At 40.9% G+C, this 20,125-nt stretch overlaps 2 protein-coding genes across 4 annotated transcripts; both read right to left on the bottom strand.

Moving 5' to 3' along the window:
- Positions 1-1,545: 1,545 nt before the first annotated feature.
- LOC309693361 (uncharacterized protein) lies at positions 1,546-6,978 on the bottom strand. The gene is made up of 2 exons (XM_082512469.1): positions 6,709-6,978; positions 1,546-2,885 (listed from the first exon to the last, which is right to left on the bottom strand). Exons 1-2 carry the CDS (start codon positions 6,878-6,880, stop codon positions 1,909-1,911), a joined length of 1,149 nt encoding a protein of 382 aa, XP_082368595.1. The 5' UTR covers positions 6,881-6,978; the 3' UTR covers positions 1,546-1,908.
- A 2,571-nt stretch (positions 6,979-9,549) lies between these two features.
- LOC309693362 (uncharacterized protein) lies at positions 9,550-18,166 on the bottom strand. 3 transcript variants are annotated; one of them, XM_082512472.1, is made up of 3 exons: positions 17,879-18,166; positions 13,071-13,433; positions 9,550-9,751 (listed from the first exon to the last, which is right to left on the bottom strand). In XM_082512472.1, the coding sequence occupies exons 1-3, from the start codon at positions 18,048-18,050 to the stop codon at positions 9,732-9,734; spliced, it is 555 nt and encodes a 184-aa protein (XP_082368598.1). In that variant the 5' UTR covers positions 18,051-18,166; the 3' UTR covers positions 9,550-9,731. The 3 variants fall into 3 exon arrangements, with proteins under 3 accessions (XP_082368598.1, XP_082368597.1, XP_082368596.1); XM_082512471.1 differs by having other exon boundaries at positions 9,550-11,215; XM_082512470.1 differs by having other exon boundaries at positions 9,550-13,433.
- Between the last annotated feature and the right edge of the window lie 1,959 nt (positions 18,167-20,125).

Below are 20,125 nucleotides of genomic sequence, written 5' to 3' on the forward strand. Positions count from 1 at the left end.
CATATTAATGCTCACAAAGATGAAAGTTTCCAAAGGCACGAGCATGTACATGATCTATTTCCTCTTTTACTCCTGCTGAAACATTTGTTCACAACATTACCGGAGAAGATACGCCAAAGACAGGGTCATGGCCAAACGCTACTGTTGCTCAGTGCATAACACAACAGAGACCATTTGTGACACACGTCTTCCTCTGATCAGATTTCAAAGCCAAAACATTTTAGAATAAATTTACTTACAATATTTATTAATTACACACTTATTTATTACCTTTATGTAACTAAATCATGTCCTGAACTAATTACTGTCTTTGAGCAACACAGCAAACACAGAGCAGAGAGGAGGAGCAGAGATTCAGGGAGGAGCTGAGCTGTTACTGAACTATAGAAGAGAGAAAAACCTCCACATTCAACAGAGTTCAACACAAAACAAACTTTATGTTCCTCAACATGCTGTCATTACATCACTGTGTGTTTCCTCTGATTCTTCTCACTCTCACAGGTCTGCTCACCTACACAGGAAACTATGTTCAATTCAATGATTACTGTAAATTTTGTGTAACTGATTAATAACAATATTCCTTTTTCTTCAGTTATCAGATGTGAAGAACTCACTCCAACCAAAGAAAAAGAATTTACTTTAGAAGCCAGCGCTGTTGCTCTGTCCTATAAATACTCCAAAGCTGCTGCTGGAACTGATTACTTCTTCTGGTATCGACAATATCCTGGAAAACCACCAGAGTTCCTGATCTCTCACTTTGGAACAGGAGACAGAATATCAGATCCAGTTCCTGGAATAACGTTTAATGTGAGTGGAGATAAAACACTGATGACTCTTCAGATCTCCTCTGCTGCAGTGACTGACTCTGCTGTGTACTACTGTGCTGTGAGGCCCACAGTGACAGGAAACAGCAAAACTCTGTACAAAAACCTTTGGAGCAAAGACAACAGAATACTCCACAACATCCACTAGAGGGAGCCACACACTGTTAAACCTCTGATTCTTGTGTCATTGGACTGATGACAAAGACAACAGAGAAATGAAGCAGTAAAGATCAGAGACAGAGACAGAGCTGCTGTGGAAGCACAAAAAAAATTAAGAGTTTCATGTTTTGAATTGAAACATTAATCTGAGCCACCGGAGGACAATCATGATGTACTTTAGAGTGCTAGTGTAAATGTGCTATATGCACTATTGTAAAAAAAAAAGCAGGTTCAGTACGACATGTTTACATTGATCAGAGTACCATCATATCAAACTTTAACCCGCAGCAGGTCAGCTGGGAGATTAAAGCATATCTTACATGTTTGAACTGAACTCTCCTCTGTGACCGCTTTCACTTATGATCAGTCACAGCTCTCTGCAGCCTTCAGTGTCAATCTGTCGTTTCTACATTACAACTTTACAAAGACTTTATATTTAGAATGAATATATGACATCACAAAAACAACAGGCACTGATAGCTGTATCGATTACTAACACTAATGATGCTCTGAGAAAAAGCCTTTAACTCCTCAGCTTGAAAAAAAGAAAACACTGACATCATTCATCATTACAGAGACATTTTATTTCTTTTTTTTTTTTTTTTTAAATACAGAGTCTTTTACAACAACATGCTGGACATCTTTATTCTGCTTTTGTTACATATGAGGGTTGGAAAAAAATGTTCACAATATCAATTGTATCCAGTTGGCAATGAGATCATTTTAATATTCATTATGTTTTTCATTTGGAGTTTTCTTTCATCCTCATGATGGCAGTGAAGTGTGACACAGATGGAACAAAACTCACATGATCACAGTTGGAGTGCACTCTAATAAACCTTGAATAGTAATAACACTAACCATGAATTCCTTTTTTTCCTAGTTTGGAGTCGCTTTGGATGTCTTCTCTAGAAAAATTTCAAGACTATGGGGTCTCATCTGTGTGAGTTTTCATGTGTCGCAACAAAACACTATTACGTGTGAACATTTTCCCACAGATTTTACAAATATATGGTTTCTCACCTGTGTGAGTTCTTATGTGAACTAACAAATGACTACTACATGTGAACTTTTTCCCGCATGTGTTACAAAGATACGGCTTCTCACCTGTGTGTGTTCTCATGTGCTCCAGCAAATTACTGCTTCGTGAGAACATTTTCCCACATCTTTTACAATGAAAGGGTTTCTCACCTGTGTGCGTTCTTAAGTGCGCTGACAAATGCGTACTACATGTGAACTTTTTCCCACAGGTTTCACAAGGATACGGCTTCTCACCTGTGTGGATTCTCATGTGGACCAGCAGATGACTGTTCTGACTGAAGGTTTTTCCACATGTCTGGCAGGAATGTAACTTCTCTTTCGTGTGGATTCTCATGTGGCGCACCAAATTGCTCCTATGAGAAAAACCTCTCTGACATATTTTACAAGAATGTGGCTTCTCACCAGTGTGGATTCTGTAATGCTCTTTTATTTGGGACCTTTTCTTAAAGCTTTTTCCACAAATATCACATTTTAAAGACTTTTTACCTGTTTCAGTTTTACATTGACTACTTGAAATGGGACAGTCTTCAGCATTGTTACTGGCTCTTCTGTTCGTATTTCCAGTTGATCCTGGATCTACTTTCTTGCTTCCTTCCTGATCCTGGGTGTGAGTTTCAGGACAGCTGTGAGGGAGTGGCCTCTCTCTGTCTGGTTCACTGTGCTCTCCTTCCTCAGCAGCAGTCACCATAAAGGTATCAGTCTCCTCCTTCAGTCCCAGCTGCTCTCCATCCTGACTGCTGCACAGTTCCTCCTGTTCCTCTTTAATCTGTGGAAGTTCTGGTTCCTCCTGGTCCACACTCAGCTGGAGTGCCTGATTAGTGAGATCCTCCTCTTCCTTAAAAATGTGTTGCTGTTGGAGGTCTGCAAGGATGAAAGGAGAGAAGAAAAACGCATATTAAAATATCGATTGTAATAAGGCTCCACAGTGTGAGTCAGTAAAGAAATCCATAAAAAAATGTCCTCTTCTAGTCACTGCTGATGATCGCTGCTGTCAGCTGTTAAAAATATTGGAGAATGAGTGTTGATGTTGGAATCCTCACAGTCAGTTGTGAAGTGAGAAAGTCGCATCAAGATTATTAGAAGGAGAAAGGCCACAGCTGAGAATACACACCCTACTGCACAATTAAGAACAGAAAAGACTGCCTTTTATTGTCATAATACAGATGAACAGTGTGTATCAAAAAATAGCAATTATACAAATATTGGAAAAAATTATTGTTATATCTTTACAGTGCGGGCTATTGCACATAAATTAAATGTCGCACAGTGGTGATGTTAGTTGAGTGGTAGTCTGTGTATAGAAGTCCTTGAATTGGGGGGTGGAACTGTGTGGTCAGTGCTTGTGTGAGTTCAGGCTGGTTATGGCTCTTTGAAAGAAACAGTTTTTTAGTCAGTCGGTCTTTGTGCTGATGCACCTGTAGTGCTGCCCTGAGGGAAGCAGGCTGAAGAGGTCAAAGCCAGGGGGGGGAGCTGTCCTTGATAATGTTTGCTGCTCTGCTGAGGAGGAATAAATGTCCATCAGGGAGGCGAGAGGGCAGTCAATGATCTTCTGTGCTGCCTTAACTACACTCTGAAGCCTCGCTCTGTCCGCCTTAGTACAGCTGCCGAACCATACTGTGATGCAGTATCTCAGCAGGCTCTCAATGGACGAGCGGTAGAAGGTCAGCAGCAGGTTGGAGTCCAGTTTGTACTTCCTGAGGACCCTCAGGAAGTGTAGTCGCTGTTGGGTCTTCTTGATGACCATTGTGATATTGTCTGTCCAGGAGATGTCAGTGGAGATGACGACTCGGAGAAACCAGAAGGTATGGACTCTCTCCACACAGTCTGCGTTGATGTAAAGGGGGACTAAGTCAGTGCTGTGGCTCCTGAAGTCGACAATGACCTCTTTGGTTTTCTTGGTGTTCAGTGCCAGGTTGTTCTTTGAACACCATGCTGCCAACTTCAGGACTTCTTCTCTGTAGAAGAAGGGATGGCTACCTGATCTAGTGAGAGGCTGCAGATTCTTGTGAAGATGAGGGTGAGCTGGTGGGTGCATGCTCTTAGCACCTTGCCAGGTACTCTGTCTGGATCGGCAGCCTTCCTGGGGTTCACTGCTTGGAACACCTGTGTGACATCGTGCTCTGGTACAGTGAGTGGAGCGGTGCAGGAACCAGGTGAAGGTCAGGGTGAGGATGGGAACAGGGCTGAAGCAGCTGAGTGCTGCTGTTGTGGTGTTTCGGAGCAGGTGAAGAAGCAATTTATCTCCTCTGCCAGCGGTTCACTCAGGCTCACCAACAGAGGAACATCAGCAGAAGTACAGCAGTAAGAGAGGGAAGTTAAAATGCAAGATACAGCTGAAAAGCTGCTGGCAATAAATAATATATATGTTCAATGACTGAATAATCAACATGAAATGTGTGGATGTTAAATGGAAAGCTTGTGGTGATTGTTTTGCATTAGCGTCCTTCAGCATATACTCTAAAATAAAAGCACTGTTTCCGGTTACATTAACATTCAGGGCTAAAATTCTACAGACTGCTCTCTTGCCTGATCTCTACATTAGCAGGAAGAGTACGCTTGGAATCAGCATCACATATAAAGGAAATTTTTAAATGCTGCAGTAAAATGAGAAAAAGTAATAATTATAATTTTAGTAAGATCTAATACATATATTAAAAGATCAGAGGAGAAATTCTGTCCATTAGGGCTGGGCGATATGGCCTAAAATCCATATCACGGTATAATTTGAAGCATGCGTGGTAACGATACATATCGCGATATGTTATTTTCTTCTGTATAACGTATTTTACACACTTAAAATCCTTTCATTTTCTCAAAAATCTACAGTGCGCCTTATGTATGAATTCTGGTTGTGCTTACTGACCTTGAACTGATTTTATGTGCTACACGGCGCTCAAAAATCTGTCAAAATGTAGCTTTGGTAAGCTACGAAGCCGCACCGCTTGATACCATTGATTTGTTGTGTGGTAGTAACAGGTAAATGAACTTTTTTTTATTTATTATTTGAATCTATATGAGTGCTTGTGTATAAATACACAAACAATACACACATGCTTTCCATTGTGTAATTTAAGTGATCTAGTAGCGCTGTTTTGGAAGTTCAGTTAACGCTAGAAATGTGCTTTGGACTTTGTGCATGCTTTGTCTCTGGGGGCCACTGCATATATTTATATATAAACATATATAAATAAAACCACTTTCTTTTACATTAGTAATTCCTTATTTATTATTGTTAATAATAAATTAATTAAAGCAACAAAACAACCTGAAGAGCCGGTTCGGAGCTGAACGATCCGACTCTTTTTTGTCACGATCCTGGGTCTTATGACCCAGTGTTTTGAGTTTAGTTTATTTGGATGTTTATATGATTAAACTCATGAGTTTAATCATATAAACATCGTGACACTTTTTAATGATCCGAGCCGAAAGAGCCGGTTCTCTAAAAAGAGCCGCAAATCCCATCACTACTTTCGACCAAAACAGGCGCAGCTTGATGACATCATCAACATGCGGTAGAGCGGTATAGTCAAAATCTGTACCGTTGGCCAAATTTATAATGTTTCTACCATTTACCGGTTATACCGCCCACCCCTACTGTCCATTACAAATCGTAACAGATCCCTCCGGAAGGACAGATCGAGTACCCTGGCACTGACCTTCCTGTGAAGACTGAAGAGATGCCAGCTCAGCAGGTGGTGGTGATCAGCTGACAGCTCAGTTTCAGTTTTCAGTTTTATTTGTCATATCGTTAGCTTCATAGCATAAGTGCCTAAGTCATTGACTTAGGCACTTATGCTATGAAGCTAACGATATGCAAGTTAGCACAGGGTCAACATCGCAATGAAATGTATTTGACGAGCAGCAGACAGTCACTCAGCAGAATGGTACAGTAGAAGAAAAAATAAATAAAAAATAAAAATAAAACAAATAAAATAAAAATAGTAAAGAGCAAAATATTAATAAGATGTAGTAAAGGAAAAAAAGAGAGAAATTTCCAGTTAACTGACTGAATATATGTATGTATATATAAATATATGTACACACTAGTGATTAAATAAAGAAAATCTTAAATAGGAATGTGGGGGGGGGGGCAGATGGGACACTGCACAGGGATGAGCAGCAGTACAAACTTTACAAAGTTTTGTTTTTTTGTGGCACTTGTTACAGTATTGCACTTTTTAAAAATATAACTATCAATAAAGTGGAGTGACCAGTGCAGATTAAACAGAGAACTTGTGAAGCTGCAGCTTCTGAGTGCGTCCCGTGGACTGTGTGTGTTGAAGTGTTGTGGTTGAGGCGTCGTATGGCTTGATGGTAGAAACTGTTTAAGTCTTGTAGTCCGAGCAGACAGACTCCTGTAGCGTCTGCCAGATGCTCTCTACACCCAGCTGACAACAACGCACCGTTACAAAATCAGCTGAGAGCTTTAACCACAAATCAAGCTGCATTAGCCGGACTGTCTGTGTGCTAGCTGACTCACCAAAACTTTAAACTCCAATCAGAGATAACGGGTATCACAGGGCTAGTTATCAACTCTCACCGGCTGAGAGACAGACTGTCTGCCCACTGAGGTTTCCTGAGCCTCGGTGTGGGGTCCCTGTGCTCACCCTGACAGCAGCTGCAGGACAAACTCCTCGTTTAAAACGGCGTTAATGAGAATCACGGCAGCATCAGAGTGACTCACCTGCTGTGTGCAGCTTGATTTGGGGTTTCCAGGTGATATCCAGCAGTCTGCGCTGACGGTCGATCTCTTCCTCGTACTGGACGATCGTTTTTTCAAACTCCAAGAATATTTGTTCAGCAGCAGCAGTTAGTCGCTCGTTGATGAACTCTCTCAGATACTGAACTGAAGGCATCGTTGCTGCCGCAGCTCACACACTCAGCTCACACACGCCGCTGATTCAACACAGGAGGAAAGCTACTTCCGCCTTTCCTTTGTTTACTTCCGCCTGGTGTCACACGGTCAAGCTCCGGCAGACAAGGGCTTCCGTTCCACTTCGTTTACGTAACAGCTCAGTTTCTAGTAGGAGGGAATATTAGTTACACATTCCTGAAAAATAAAAGGTTTCGGTAACATCATAAGTGGATTTTTCCCACCTTGATGCTCTGATTCCCAGTTTGAATCCAGTGGCTCCAGAGACTGTTTGGTATCACAGGCTGTGGATCTCTGTGGTGAACAGGGTTTGGAATATAAACAAGAATAAGATGCTCTCTGCTGAGTAAGCTGTACCTGTGCAGGCCGCCTCCTCTTACATCCCACCATCAAACACCACATCTCACACTTTATGGAGCACGTGGCCAAAAGGACTAACACCTCAGCTCACCTCCATTCACCTGATTCAGGTGTGTTGACCCAGGGTGAGATCTAAAACCTGCAGGGAAACCGGCCCTCGTGGACTAGGGTTGGGGACCCCTGCCTTACAATAATAAGCTTCTTGAAGCTTAATATTGCTCTGATTTGGCACTATATGAATAAAATTGAACTGAGTTCATTTAATTGATGATTTTAAATTGGTTTAGCTGAAGAGAAAGGACCCAGAAAACTGTTTGACGTACTTTTCATTGGTATATATTTTTTAAAAAGATACATAAAACACAACTGTTAATATGAGTATAACATCTACGTATGTTTTAATGGAACCTGTACCTGGAAACCAACTGTGTGGTGTTCATGTGCCTGAATATGGGACTAATTTATTTGTGCATGTATGTTTTTAATTTTCAGTGGAATATCTAATAAAGTAAGGAAAAGGCAAACATGTTAATCCATTCAGGCATCACGCTGCATGTATAGAGTAGAGAGGTTCCTTCACTGGTCCTGCTGCTCATTCTGTACAGGCAGCTGAAGGAGTTTAGGTCAGGAAACCAATTTGTTGACACAGACAAGCATGGAGACAGAACACAGACACGGTCTGCTTTTCATTTGGATGATGATAGTCTCCTTTCAGACTGGTGAGTCATCAAAAGATGGAGTGAGATGTAAAAGGAGATGATGGACATGAAAATATCTGGATGTTGTTTGAATTGATTCACTTTTTATAAACTAAGTTTAAAGATGCAGAAACATGATGGTGAAATATGTCTTTGTTGTTTTCAGGATCCTCTGAGGATTTACTGACACCATCTAAAGATGTAGTGACAAGTTTGGAAGGAGGCACTGTGACTCTCTCCTGCAACTATTCAGGCTCTGTCCTCAACCTCTACTGGTACCATCAGAAGTCTGGTTCACATCCACAGCTTCTCATAGATGAACATTCAGAGAAAATAGAAAAGCTGAAGTTTAGAAAAGATCAAGACAAAAGCGATTTTTATCTGGAGATCTCCTCTGCTGCAGTGTCTGACTCTGCTGTGTACTACTGTGCTCTGCAGCCCACAGTGACAGGAAACAGCAAAACTCTGTAAAAACCTTTGTAGAGACAGAGTTGCTGTGGAAACACAAAACTATTTGATTGGCTGAGCTATTAAACTGGCCCCGCCCACTGAAGTTAAGCTCATCCAATGACATTATTTGTTGGTCATTGTGCTGCAGTGGAAGAACATTGTTCATGTGCTGTCTGTCTGGCTTTAATAACTCCAAAGACATGTTGCTGCACCTCTTTTTGCTTCTATCTCACATTATAGGTGAGTTTAAGAACAGGGATTAAAGTTTAGTTGAAGCTGCTGCATTAAGCAGATATACAGACTGCATTTCACTACTTTTCTTCTTTCTTTTTCCAGGACTAACAGCTGGAGACTCAATCACTCCTCAACAACCTGAAGTCACTGAAACAGAAGGAAAATCTGTCAAACTCACATGTAGCTATGAGACAGATGCAGATGGTGTTGAGCTTCACTGGTACAGACATGATTCTGACCTTCAGGCTCCTCAGTTTATACTCTGGAAAGGAGCAAGATCATGGAGTGGCAATGAATATATTCCTGATAAACGTTATGACTCAGAAACATCTTCTACATCAACTAATCTGACCATAGCAGCCCTAACCCTGGCAGACACAGCTCTCTACTACTGTGCTCTACAAACACAGTGATACAAAGTGTAGAAGAGGCTGTACAAAAACCTGAACACAGATATCTGACTACTCTTCAAAGAGGAGGGAAGTGGTATTCAAAGCACAGCTTCATATCAGATGGATTCTGCTAATTCCTGTTTTATCAGAGTCACTGTGGTTACAGCTGCTAATGAAACACTGTGGGAGGATTCACATGAGCAGCAAATCCACATCAACCACAAACCAACACTTTATATCAGCATCAACAGTCAGGAGGAAACATCGTTGCTGTCTGTGGTCCTGAAATGTATCTGAAATGTAAATGTTGTGAAACGAAGGGGTTTCTGTGTCTCTGAGCCCAGGACACTCTGACAAAAGACATTCTTCATCTCTAGAATTTCACTTCCTGATTTAAGTTAACAGTTCAGTATTAATTCTGACACACTGTGGCTTCTGATTCTGTGAAGTGTCTTCATCTTCAGCTCTGCATCTTTACTGCGGCTTTGATTTATAAATCATGAAACAGACAAAAAAACTTTAGAAAGAGCTTTTTATAAGAGCATGGTGAAAATCTACAACTTCCTAGTTTCACTTCTAAATCCTGAACAATCAAAATTAGTTGAACACAAAACAGAAGAACAAAAAGTGATACATGCTTTCCACAAATAAAAGACTCGTGTGGTCAGTGAGCACTACAGGATTTCTCAGCTTCAGTATCTCAGGTCACAATCCAAATATCTGAGGTAGAGTACAAACAAGGGAAAGAAATCATACGTAGATCAGAATATGACAGAATACAATGGAAACATTTCATACATCCAATTTTCCAACCAAGTTCAAATACACACACAAACTTAACTGATGGCGGTAAAAGGAAAACAAAGCCAGTCTAACTCTGCAGGGAAAGAAGCTGCTTTAAAAACTAAGAGTTGCCGAGCAACGCCTCCACTTGTACCTTTTTATATTTACATTGTTGTGACAGAAAACTGCAGCAAACTCACAGAACTTAGCAACAACAGGAAACACTTCGGTTCATATTACACACATTTTTCTTCCAGAGTGTGTGAGTGCTGGAAAACACAGATTTTATAATAAAACAGAACAAATGTACTTCTTTCTATGGCCGGCTTTAACAAGATTTTATATCATGAAACACCAACTGTAATTCAGTGGCAGTCCGCACATCCAATGGTACACTGCACAAACAAACTTAACACAATTCAAACAAAAAATGACCTTGTGTGAGAGTCATCATGTTTCACTGGAGAATTAAAAACCCTCATCATGAGAGCGCCACAGCGTGACACCGAGTCGTCTAAAGTTGCGTCTCTGCTGCACGTGAGAGAAAATAAAAGTAATAACACATAAAATTGTCACATTGTGTTGATCAGTAGCTTGTAGGGCAGTGAAATGATCAGATTTCAGCCTTGAATTTGATTTCGGCTTCCTTCTATGAAATGATGATCATGGAACAAAACTGAAACTGTGTGCTCGACAAACAGAACACAAAAGCACATCAAGCACTTCCTGAATCACAGCTGTTCTCTGAAGGTTTCCTGAACTCGTCTGCACGAGTAACACTGTGTTAAGACACATATAACAAAACTGAGCTGTGCTGTACAGCAGAGGGGGAGGAGCTTGTCGTTCAGCATCATACTCTGTTGTTTTGAAATACTTTGAATTTAATGGAAGAGACGTAATGAAGACGAAATCACGTGTGAAGAGTGCTTTAACCTCCTAAGACCCGAACTCTTCCACGGCAGCATTTTTAATTTCTCTTTGATATTTGGTCACATTGGGGCCCGATGAATGTAAAAACAAAGAATTGCCAGATTTTTTTTTTTAAAACCTATTTTTGTTTTTAAGAAAAATGAGAGCCACATATGAGGATATTCGTTTAAAATTCTGATAGAACAGTAGCAGTATAACGTCCTTGTAAGTGGATATCAGGCCCTTGTAGAGCAAAACTGAGTGTTTTGGTCTAAATAACCCAAAATGTGACGTCCACATGTGGACGGCAGGTCCCAGGAGGTTAATCGCCTGAAAACAATCCACGAACTGCAGCACGACTGACGCACAAAGGCTAAAAAAATAAAGAAATGGTTACTGACGTGAATTATCCGACATTGACTCGTCATGTCCACATTAAAGGTTTCAGCACACGGACTCGCTCACTCAGTTCTTTTCCTGAAGAGGAGATACCTGCACTGCATGCAAAAGCACGCAGGGAAACGCAGAGGGAGGTCAGAGCTGTCGATCTACATCCATCATGCAGGTACAGTGAATGCAGGGAAAGACTTTACATTTAGTGTTAAGTGGATGCGCTTACATCAGGCTTGCACCATATCGGTCTGGAAAAGTGTTTTAATTAATTCGTTAATATATATATTTTTTTTGGAATGTGGGTGAGTAATATTAGGAATGTTGCATTATGGATGTAAAAGCAGTGTTATGTTTACATGCAGTAAATGCCTTTTGTCACTAAAATACATGAATAATCACAACAATTAATCATGATCACAATATTGATCAAAAATCTCCTCAACAAACAGTTTTGATCCTTTCGTTAGTCATATGTTCAAACTCACAGCACCGCGGCTGTTCACACTGCAAAAACAATACAGCTGCATCTTAGTCACCTACACTAGCCAAATGCTTTTTAATGGCCAACAGTCATTTCATATTTATTTTATAGTTTGTTTGAGATCTGCTGCTGAGAATGATTCAATTTTAGATTTACATGTTTGTTCGATCACGGCTGCAGAAATGAGGATGAACTCTGCTGCAGACGCACAGGATAATACACCCAATCTTTGTTTTCATCATGAAGAGGAGTGAGTGTGTGTTAAAGTGGGAAACACATTAGTCGAAATCTTACACTTTTTCTTCACCTACTGTTTCTGCTTTTACACACACACATATATATAAAAAACATAAATAACTGTAAAGTTAAAAATCAGACAAATGTTAGTTCCTAATACTGTTTTACCTTCATATGTTTACAGAATGAGATCATTCGTCATCTGAACTAAAGACATGTTAAGTGCCAGTATGGATATGGGACTCTACTTCCCGCCTCCTATTTTCCCATTTCTGAAACAGGCGTGAGCATCTACAGTGTTCATACTAAGTGCTATCGTCTACAGGCTGCTGTTGAATAGAAGAATATCAGAAGACTACAAGTAAGCTATTAGGTTAGCGCTGGTTCACATCACTACATCTTAATATACATAAATCTGCATCATCACCGGTGAGAGCCGAGAACACGCAGAAAAACTGACGTTTAAATTGTGATGTTTTTTTGTTTGCCAGATTTCATTATTTCATCACATTTATGGAACATATATGAGCTTTTGAGATCAGTCATGACCTTAATTTCAGACTTTTAAAGACCTTTTATTGAGCAGCAGGAAGTGTGTAAAGCCAGCTCTGATTGTGAAAGCTTTACTGTTAACGGGTTCGATACTTTTGTCAAGCTCGGCTTCATAAATACACTGTTCCCTGCTAAATATTCAGAACTAAAACTTTTTCCCTGCGTGAGTTTTCATGTGGACTACCAAACCACCTCTTTGGGTAAAACTTTTCCCACATACTTTGCAAGTGTATGGCTTCTCACCGGTGTGAATTCTCACGTGCACCAATAAAGTACATTTTTTAGTGAAACTTTTCCCACATGTTTTGCAAGAATACGGCTTCTCTCCTGAGTGGATCCTCATGTGGACCAACAAACTGCCCCTTTGAGTGAACGTTTTCCCGCACGTTGTGCAAAAAAATGGATTTTCACCTGTGTGCACCGCCTTGTGCTTTTTAAGTGCTAATAAGTAACAAAATCTTTCACCACAGGTGTTACAGGTATACGGTTTCTCACCCGAGTGGGTCCTCATGTGAACCAACAGACTACCGCCTTGAGTAAAACTTTTCCCACACGTTTCACAAAGATAGGGCTTCTCGCCTGTGTGGATTCTGTGATGTTCGTGTATTTTGTATTTATTCTTAAACAATTTTCCACAAACATTGCATGTTACCGACTTTTTACCTATGTGAGTGTTACACTGACCCTCTGACGTGGGAGAGTCTTCTGCATCGGTACTGTGACTTCTGTTTGCACTATGTGCTGATCCTAAATCTACATAGTTGCTTCCTCCCTGATCTTGACCCTCAGCTATCAGGAAGCTGTGAGAGAGGAGCTGCTCCCTGTCTGGTCCTGGTTCACCGTGGGCTCTTTCCTCATAAGCAGCAGTCACCATAAAGGTATCAATGTCCTCCTTCAGTGCAAGCTGCTGTCCCTCCTGACTGCTGTAGAAATCCTCCTGTTCATGTTTGATCTGGAGAGGCTCCGGTTCCCCGCGGTTCTCCTCATTACAGAGCTGCTGGTTAATGAGAAATTCCTCCTCCTTATAGACATGCTGCTGCTGGAGGCCTAGAACGAAGCCAACATAAAGAAAACTGATGTGATGACAGAAAAACTCCTCTGAGCAATCATTAAAATAAACACACACAATGTTTCCGCTTCTTCTAAAAGTCTGGTCGGATGTGTAAAAAAAAGCTAAAAATCATGTCTGGAAAAAGGTTTATTTGTTTTTTGTGGGGATAAACTGTTTATTTTACAGCATTACCTCAATAATGGATTGGATTTATATAGCGCTTTTCAAGGCACCCAAAGCGCTTTACAATGCCACTATTCATTCACTCTCACATTCATACACTGGTGGAGGCAGCTACAGGTGTAGCCACAGCTGCCCTGGGGCAGACTGACAGAAGCGAGGCTGCCATATCACACCATCGGCCCCTCTGGCCAACACCAGTAGGCGGTAGGGTAAAGTGTCTTGCCCAAGGACACAACGACCAGGACAGAGAGCCCAGGGATCGAACCGGCGACCTTCCGGTTACAGATGCGATTCCCAACCCCCTGAGCCACAGTTGCCCCAATAAACCCACACACAGGGTTAAAAAGGTAGTAAAGAGCTCCATAAAATTACATTTATAATATATTAAAACTCAAAGAAACCTACAGAACCAAACTCACTAATATAACTACATGCCCAGGCACATAAGGAAAAGGCCTTTTATATTCTTATTTCTTGGTGTCAGTGAAAATCCAGGCAGGGCGTTCTGAATCAGCTGAGAAGACAGTTAAAAAAGTTTTTAAAAAATGAACGTATGGACGACCTTGTGAGAGTCATCAGCTGTTCTTGTTTTTTTGTTTTGCTTCTGTGTGTTTTTGGCTTTGAAGCAGAGCTTAAATATAACAACTAACATTAAATATAAAGCGCTTTGAGGCAATTGTTGCTGTGCTTTGGTGCTATATAAATAAAACCAAAGTGAAGTGAAGTGCTATTGCAGATCAATATTATATTTCCATCATCTGTTCATGTGTTTTATTTGATCATTTCTCGTTCACTCTGAGAGTTACTGAGAGCACCAGGGGGATAAGTGGATGCTACCGACAGTAACGTCAGGCTCAAAAAGCAGCACCACTGCTCTCATTCTCTCCTCTCAGTGTGCACACAGACACGCATGGTAGTGGGTAACCATGGTAACCGTTCAGGTTATTATTTCCATGCAAAAGAAAGAACACAAGTACCGCTGTTGTCTAACCGAGTAACTAGGGCTGCTCGATTATGGCAAAAATGATAATCACGATTATTTTCACTGAAATTGAGATCACGATTATTTGACGATATTTATTTAACCCTTTAAGACCTACTATAGAACCAAGTCCACCAGAGCTTATATTATTTTTTTACATGCTGTAGTGCCATTTGTGGGAGCATTTCAAGTTGCTATACATCAATACAACTGTTATAGCCCATATTTTAATAATATGTATGCATTAAGTCCATAGTAATTACATAAATTGCAAAAAAGTGCAATAAACTACAAAAAAATTGAAAATCGCTTTTGTTTTGTTTACATATATTTCTACTTGGAGAAATTTAAGAGGCTTATCCCTCAAAACTTTAAATACAATAAAGTTGCAAAAAATAGTTTCCCACCACAGGAAATTTATTTTGAGTGTCTTCATAGTTTTATTTTGGAGATACAGCAATTTTTATATACTGCAGGAAAAACAAAAAACAATCCTATGATGCAAATTTGCAAAGAAAACAGCAGGTGCATCATTTCACTGTGGGAAGTGTTACGAACAGCTGATGGATCGGCAAAGCGTGTTTCTGGAATATTATGTTTTTGTTGCTGCAAGCGCTTTTTATGCAATTTTTGCAAAGCTATATGTGGAAGGAAACCGTGACCGAGGACAAGCTGATGGCATCAGATGTAAGTACAACTCCTCCGGTTTCATATGCAAAACAAATTATTGCGCTAGCTTACACGGTTCAGGTTCTACAGGGATTTAAAAATAGTTACACAACACGGAGCGTGCTGCTCTGACCGGCTTTAAAGGGTTAACAATGACTTTAAAAAAATAATATAAAATAGTGTGCAACACCACTGAAGTTTTTTTTTTTTACCTCTCTTTTCAACCAACAGCAGTCACTCTCCTCTCCAAATAACTTCTGCTTAGCTTTCCGAGCTTCCCTCGGGTCCTCTTAATCAGCGGTCTCCAACCTTTTTTGCGCCACGGACCGGTTTATGCCCGACAATATTTTCACGGACCGGCCTTTAAGGTGTCGCGGATAAATGAGGGAGGGGCTAATAATCGGCTCCGTCATTTTTAATGATCGTTGAAAGCCCAGATCGTAATCGTGATTAAAATTCGATTAATTGAGCAGCCCTACGAGTAACTAATATACTGTGCATGTATATAGTGCATGTTACTTTACAAAGTCAGTGTGCACTCTGTGACAATAATGTGACTTCAGAAGAAGAAAATAAGCCCTTCATTTGAAAAAATGTGATTGACTCAAAATAAAATACATAAGATGTGTGTGAAACAGAAGAGGAAGTGATGCAGCTGTGAAGACACGTTTCACTGGATGGAAAAGAACCCGGTAATAAAAAGCAACAGATGTGTTGGATGCACATCTGTAGCTGCATGAAATATTGGCCTGTAGTCGGCAGCGGACCTGACGACAGTTCAGTTCTTATGGTAGGAAATACTGTCTAAATATTTCCCTTTATGCAATGTTTTTAAATAATTAGCTGACTCAATGAAAAAATAATCTGATGCTAAGTAACCAATCATCACGTTGCACTATTTTTACAACCGGGGGTCCGTTCTTCGTACCTCGCTAAGTTAGCTGGATTTGATTGTTGACGATTTCGCGTGATCTTGGATCGTTCGGTTCCCCGAAGCTCATCCGGGACTTGCTGTCATAGCAACAGAGCCGTAAGCGTAAACCTGCTCGGGAGCAGGTTTACTTTATGTAAACAGGATTAGATCGCGGCCACGCAGGTATGTCCGCGTCATTTATACGAAAGCAACAGCGATATTCCACCACTGTTTCACCATAAATAAATAACATCAATGTAACTAAAGAGAATGCAGCACCTGATCCTTTTATTGATGTCACACAGATACATACAGGTCATTTCCTAAAAAAAGGGAAATGTACTATTAACATTCTATTACATGTATGTGATTATTACAGATGTAATTCATATTTCAGAGTAGTAATAGTAAATTACTTCGTGTAATCAAAATGAGAGACCACGGCTATAAAAGCGAAGGTGGATTTGGGAAGCCTGTCGCAGCCATGTCCTGTCCGTATACGCGAGCCACCCATTGCGGAAGGTGCAAGATTGATAAGGAGAGTTTTCAGAATCCAGCGTATATTGCGGGACAGACAGGATCCTTTAGCTCAGCGCGACAGTGTGCTCATAGAGAGATATCGATTTTCTCGTGAGGGTATTATTCACTTAACCAACTTGTTGACGAGGGGGTGCAGGACCACCACCTGTCTTTTGTTGCTCTGCCCTTTTCTTGGTTGCTGTTACAAACAAACAGATTATTTCAGGGTCTCTTTCCAAGAGACGAAAAGCAATATAAGTGATAAATATTACCATTCTGTAGAATATTCTTATATTTCACTTTTACTTGTTCCCATGTTCTAGTGGGTCCTGTTGTGGCTCTAATGTGAAAGGGGATATAATATAACATATTATAATATAATGTAATATAATATTGGATAATATAGTGTAATATAATAAATCTACCCTACCGCCTACTGGTGTTGGCCAGAGGGGCCGATGGCGCGATATGGCAGCCTGGCTTCTGTCAGTCGGCCCCAGGGCAGCTGTGGCTACAACCGTAGCTGCCTCCACCAGTGTGTGAATGTGAGAGTGAATGAATAGTGGCATTGTCATGCGCTTTGGGTGCCTTGAAAAGCGCTATATAAATCCACTCCATTATTATTGTTATTATTAGATTACTTACGAGTTTAATTTGTCAGCAACTTCCTGCCAGCCCTCTCTCCTTGCTTTTGCAGCCTTTGCAGTGTTCCCTTGCGTTTTAATTAAACTCTGAAACTCCTGAAATCCCTCACTCAAGAGTTCTTGCTCTGCTGCCGAAAAATACCGAGCCGAGCGCGCTCCTTCGACATTTTCGCCGACCAATCAAAGGGTTGCCGATCAATGTTTCTACTATCGATGCGTAGCCCCTGTTAAGCCACCCAGTGATCTCACATTACTTCATCCAGCTGTACTAATCGTCAACAACAGGTGTGTTCGGGGAACCGGAAGCGAGCTCAGAGTTAGCGCGATGATTTGATCTTGGATGTAGTAAGCGAGGTACGAAGAACGGACCCCAGGACAATAAGAGAGAGCAGAGGTGATGACGAGTGCGGGAGTGAAGAAGAGCTGAACATCCCAAAGCAATAATATGATAAACATATAAAACATAGCAAATAACTTTAAAATGAGTGAGACTCGTTCATGTGTGAGTTCATCCATCAGAGTGAGACTCGCCTGCTGTGTGCAGCTTTATCTCGGGTTTCCAGGTGATATCCAGCAGTCTGCGCTGACGGTCGATCACTTCCTCGTACTGGACGATCGTTTTTTCAAACTCTGAGAAGATTTCTTCCGCAGCAGCAGTTAGTCGCTCGTTGATGAACTCTCTCAGATACTGAACTGAAGACATGGTTGCTCAAACGGCTCAAAGATTCAGCTGAGAGACGACAACAATACGACCGTCTTCCTTCTCTGTCACACAGGAGAAAAGCTAACGGAACTTCCGCTCTTTCCTGTTTACTTCCGCCTGGTGTTACACAGTAAAGTTCCGACAGAGAAGGACAGGTTTCGTTCCCAAATCAGGTTATAGTACGAAGTTCTATATTTATTTGTTTTTACCGCATTTCACAAAAACAAAACATTATTTTAACCATAATAAGTTAAATTTCAACTTAGAAAATTCTCTGTTTAAACTGAAAACTGATTGTTAGTTTGAGTTCTTCTCATTTTTATAAGCGAAATAGATTATTGGTTGGTCGACTCACGTTGTGTTCAGCTGCTCCATAAGAATAACAGATTTTCCTTTTATTGTTTTGTTTTAATTTTTTCCCCCGTAAATTTATTTAACTGTGTGCTGGCTTGGTGAAGCACTTTAGTTCAAGTGCTTAAATTAAAGTAAGCGACTGGACTTCTATAAATTTCTTGAAGACGTTTCACTTCCTGTTATTAGGAGGATTTTAGACACCTAAACATATTATTATTGTTGTTGTTGTTAATAATAATAATAATAATAATAATAAATTCTATTTCAAAGCGCCTTTATAGACACCCAATGACACTTAATGATAGAATAAAACACACAATAGAACATTGGCAGTGAAGAAAAATAAGAAAACAAAAGCACAAGATAAAATAAACAGGTTCACAGTGACTATGCAGATTTGAATAGGTGGGCAGTAGGAGGAGGGATTTAAACCGGGGGAGAGAATCAAGGTTTCTTATATCTGGGGGTAGAGAGTTCCACAGCCTGGGAGCAGAGCAGCTGAAAGCGATGCCTGCCATGGTGCTGAGGTGGAAAGAAGGCACAGCAAGCTGGATAGAAGAAGATGATCGAAGAGATAGTGCTTAACAGGTCAGCAAGGTAGGCAGGAGTGAGGTTGTGAAGGACCTTGTAGGTGAATAGAAGAAGTTTGTTCAAGGTTCTTTATTTGTCACATGCATAGTTATACAAGTATAACACACAGTGAAATGTAGCCTGACACGCTCCTCGACATGTGCAAAAATGGGGGGGGGGGGGTGTAGAGGAAGAACATTATATATGTATATATATATATATATATATATATATATATATAAAAACACCCAGCACGCCCCTGCGGGCGGTCTATCCTTCAAGCTCGGGTCCTCTACCAGAGGCCTGGGAGCTTGAGGGTCCTGCGCAGTATCTTAGCTGTTCCCAGGACTGCGCTCTTCTGGACAGAGATCTCCGATGTTGTTCCCGGGATCTGCTGGAGCCACTCGCCTAGCTTGGGAGTCACCGCACCTAGTGCTCCGATTACCACGGGGACCACCGTTACCTTCACCCTCCACATCCTCTCGAGCTCTTCTCTGAGCCCTTGGTATTTCTCCAGCTTCTCGTGTTCCTTCTTCCTGATATTGCTGTCATTCGGAACCGCTACATCGATCACTACGGCCGTCTTCTTCTGTTTGTCTACCACCACTATGTCCGGTTGGTTAGCCACCACCATTTTGTCCGTCTGTATCTGGAAGTCCCACAGGATCTTAGCTCGGTCATTCTCCACCACCCTTGGGGGCATCTCCCATTTTGACCTCGAGACTTCCAGGTTATATATATATATATATATATATATATATATATAGTATATACATTGGGTGAATGTGCAGTAGTAGCAGCAAGCAGGTGAATTCTGTACATTAATATGAATAGACATCTGACTATTTTACAGGACAGACAATATAAACATATTTAAAATTAAAGGAATTGAAATGTACATTGTGCCTTGGTTTAGTGTCTGGAAGAGTCCTGTCTCAGTCAATTATAGATGATGTGAGAGGGCGGGTGTGTGTGTTTAGGGCACGGATGGCTTGGGGATAGAAGCTCCTCTTGTACACTATCTGGAATTTCACAGGGAGCCAGTGAAGCTCCTGGAGAACAGGGGTGATGTTCTGGTCGGAGGGGGTTCTTGTAATAATGCAGCTGAGTTTTGAACCAGTTGAAGTTGGAGATATTTTTGGGGGAGACCA

The sequence above is a fragment of the Aulonocara stuartgranti genome (genome assembly GCF_965226115.1).
Source record: "Aulonocara stuartgranti genome assembly, chromosome: 18".
Classification (NCBI taxonomy): Eukaryota; Metazoa; Chordata; class Actinopteri; order Cichliformes; family Cichlidae; genus Aulonocara; species Aulonocara stuartgranti.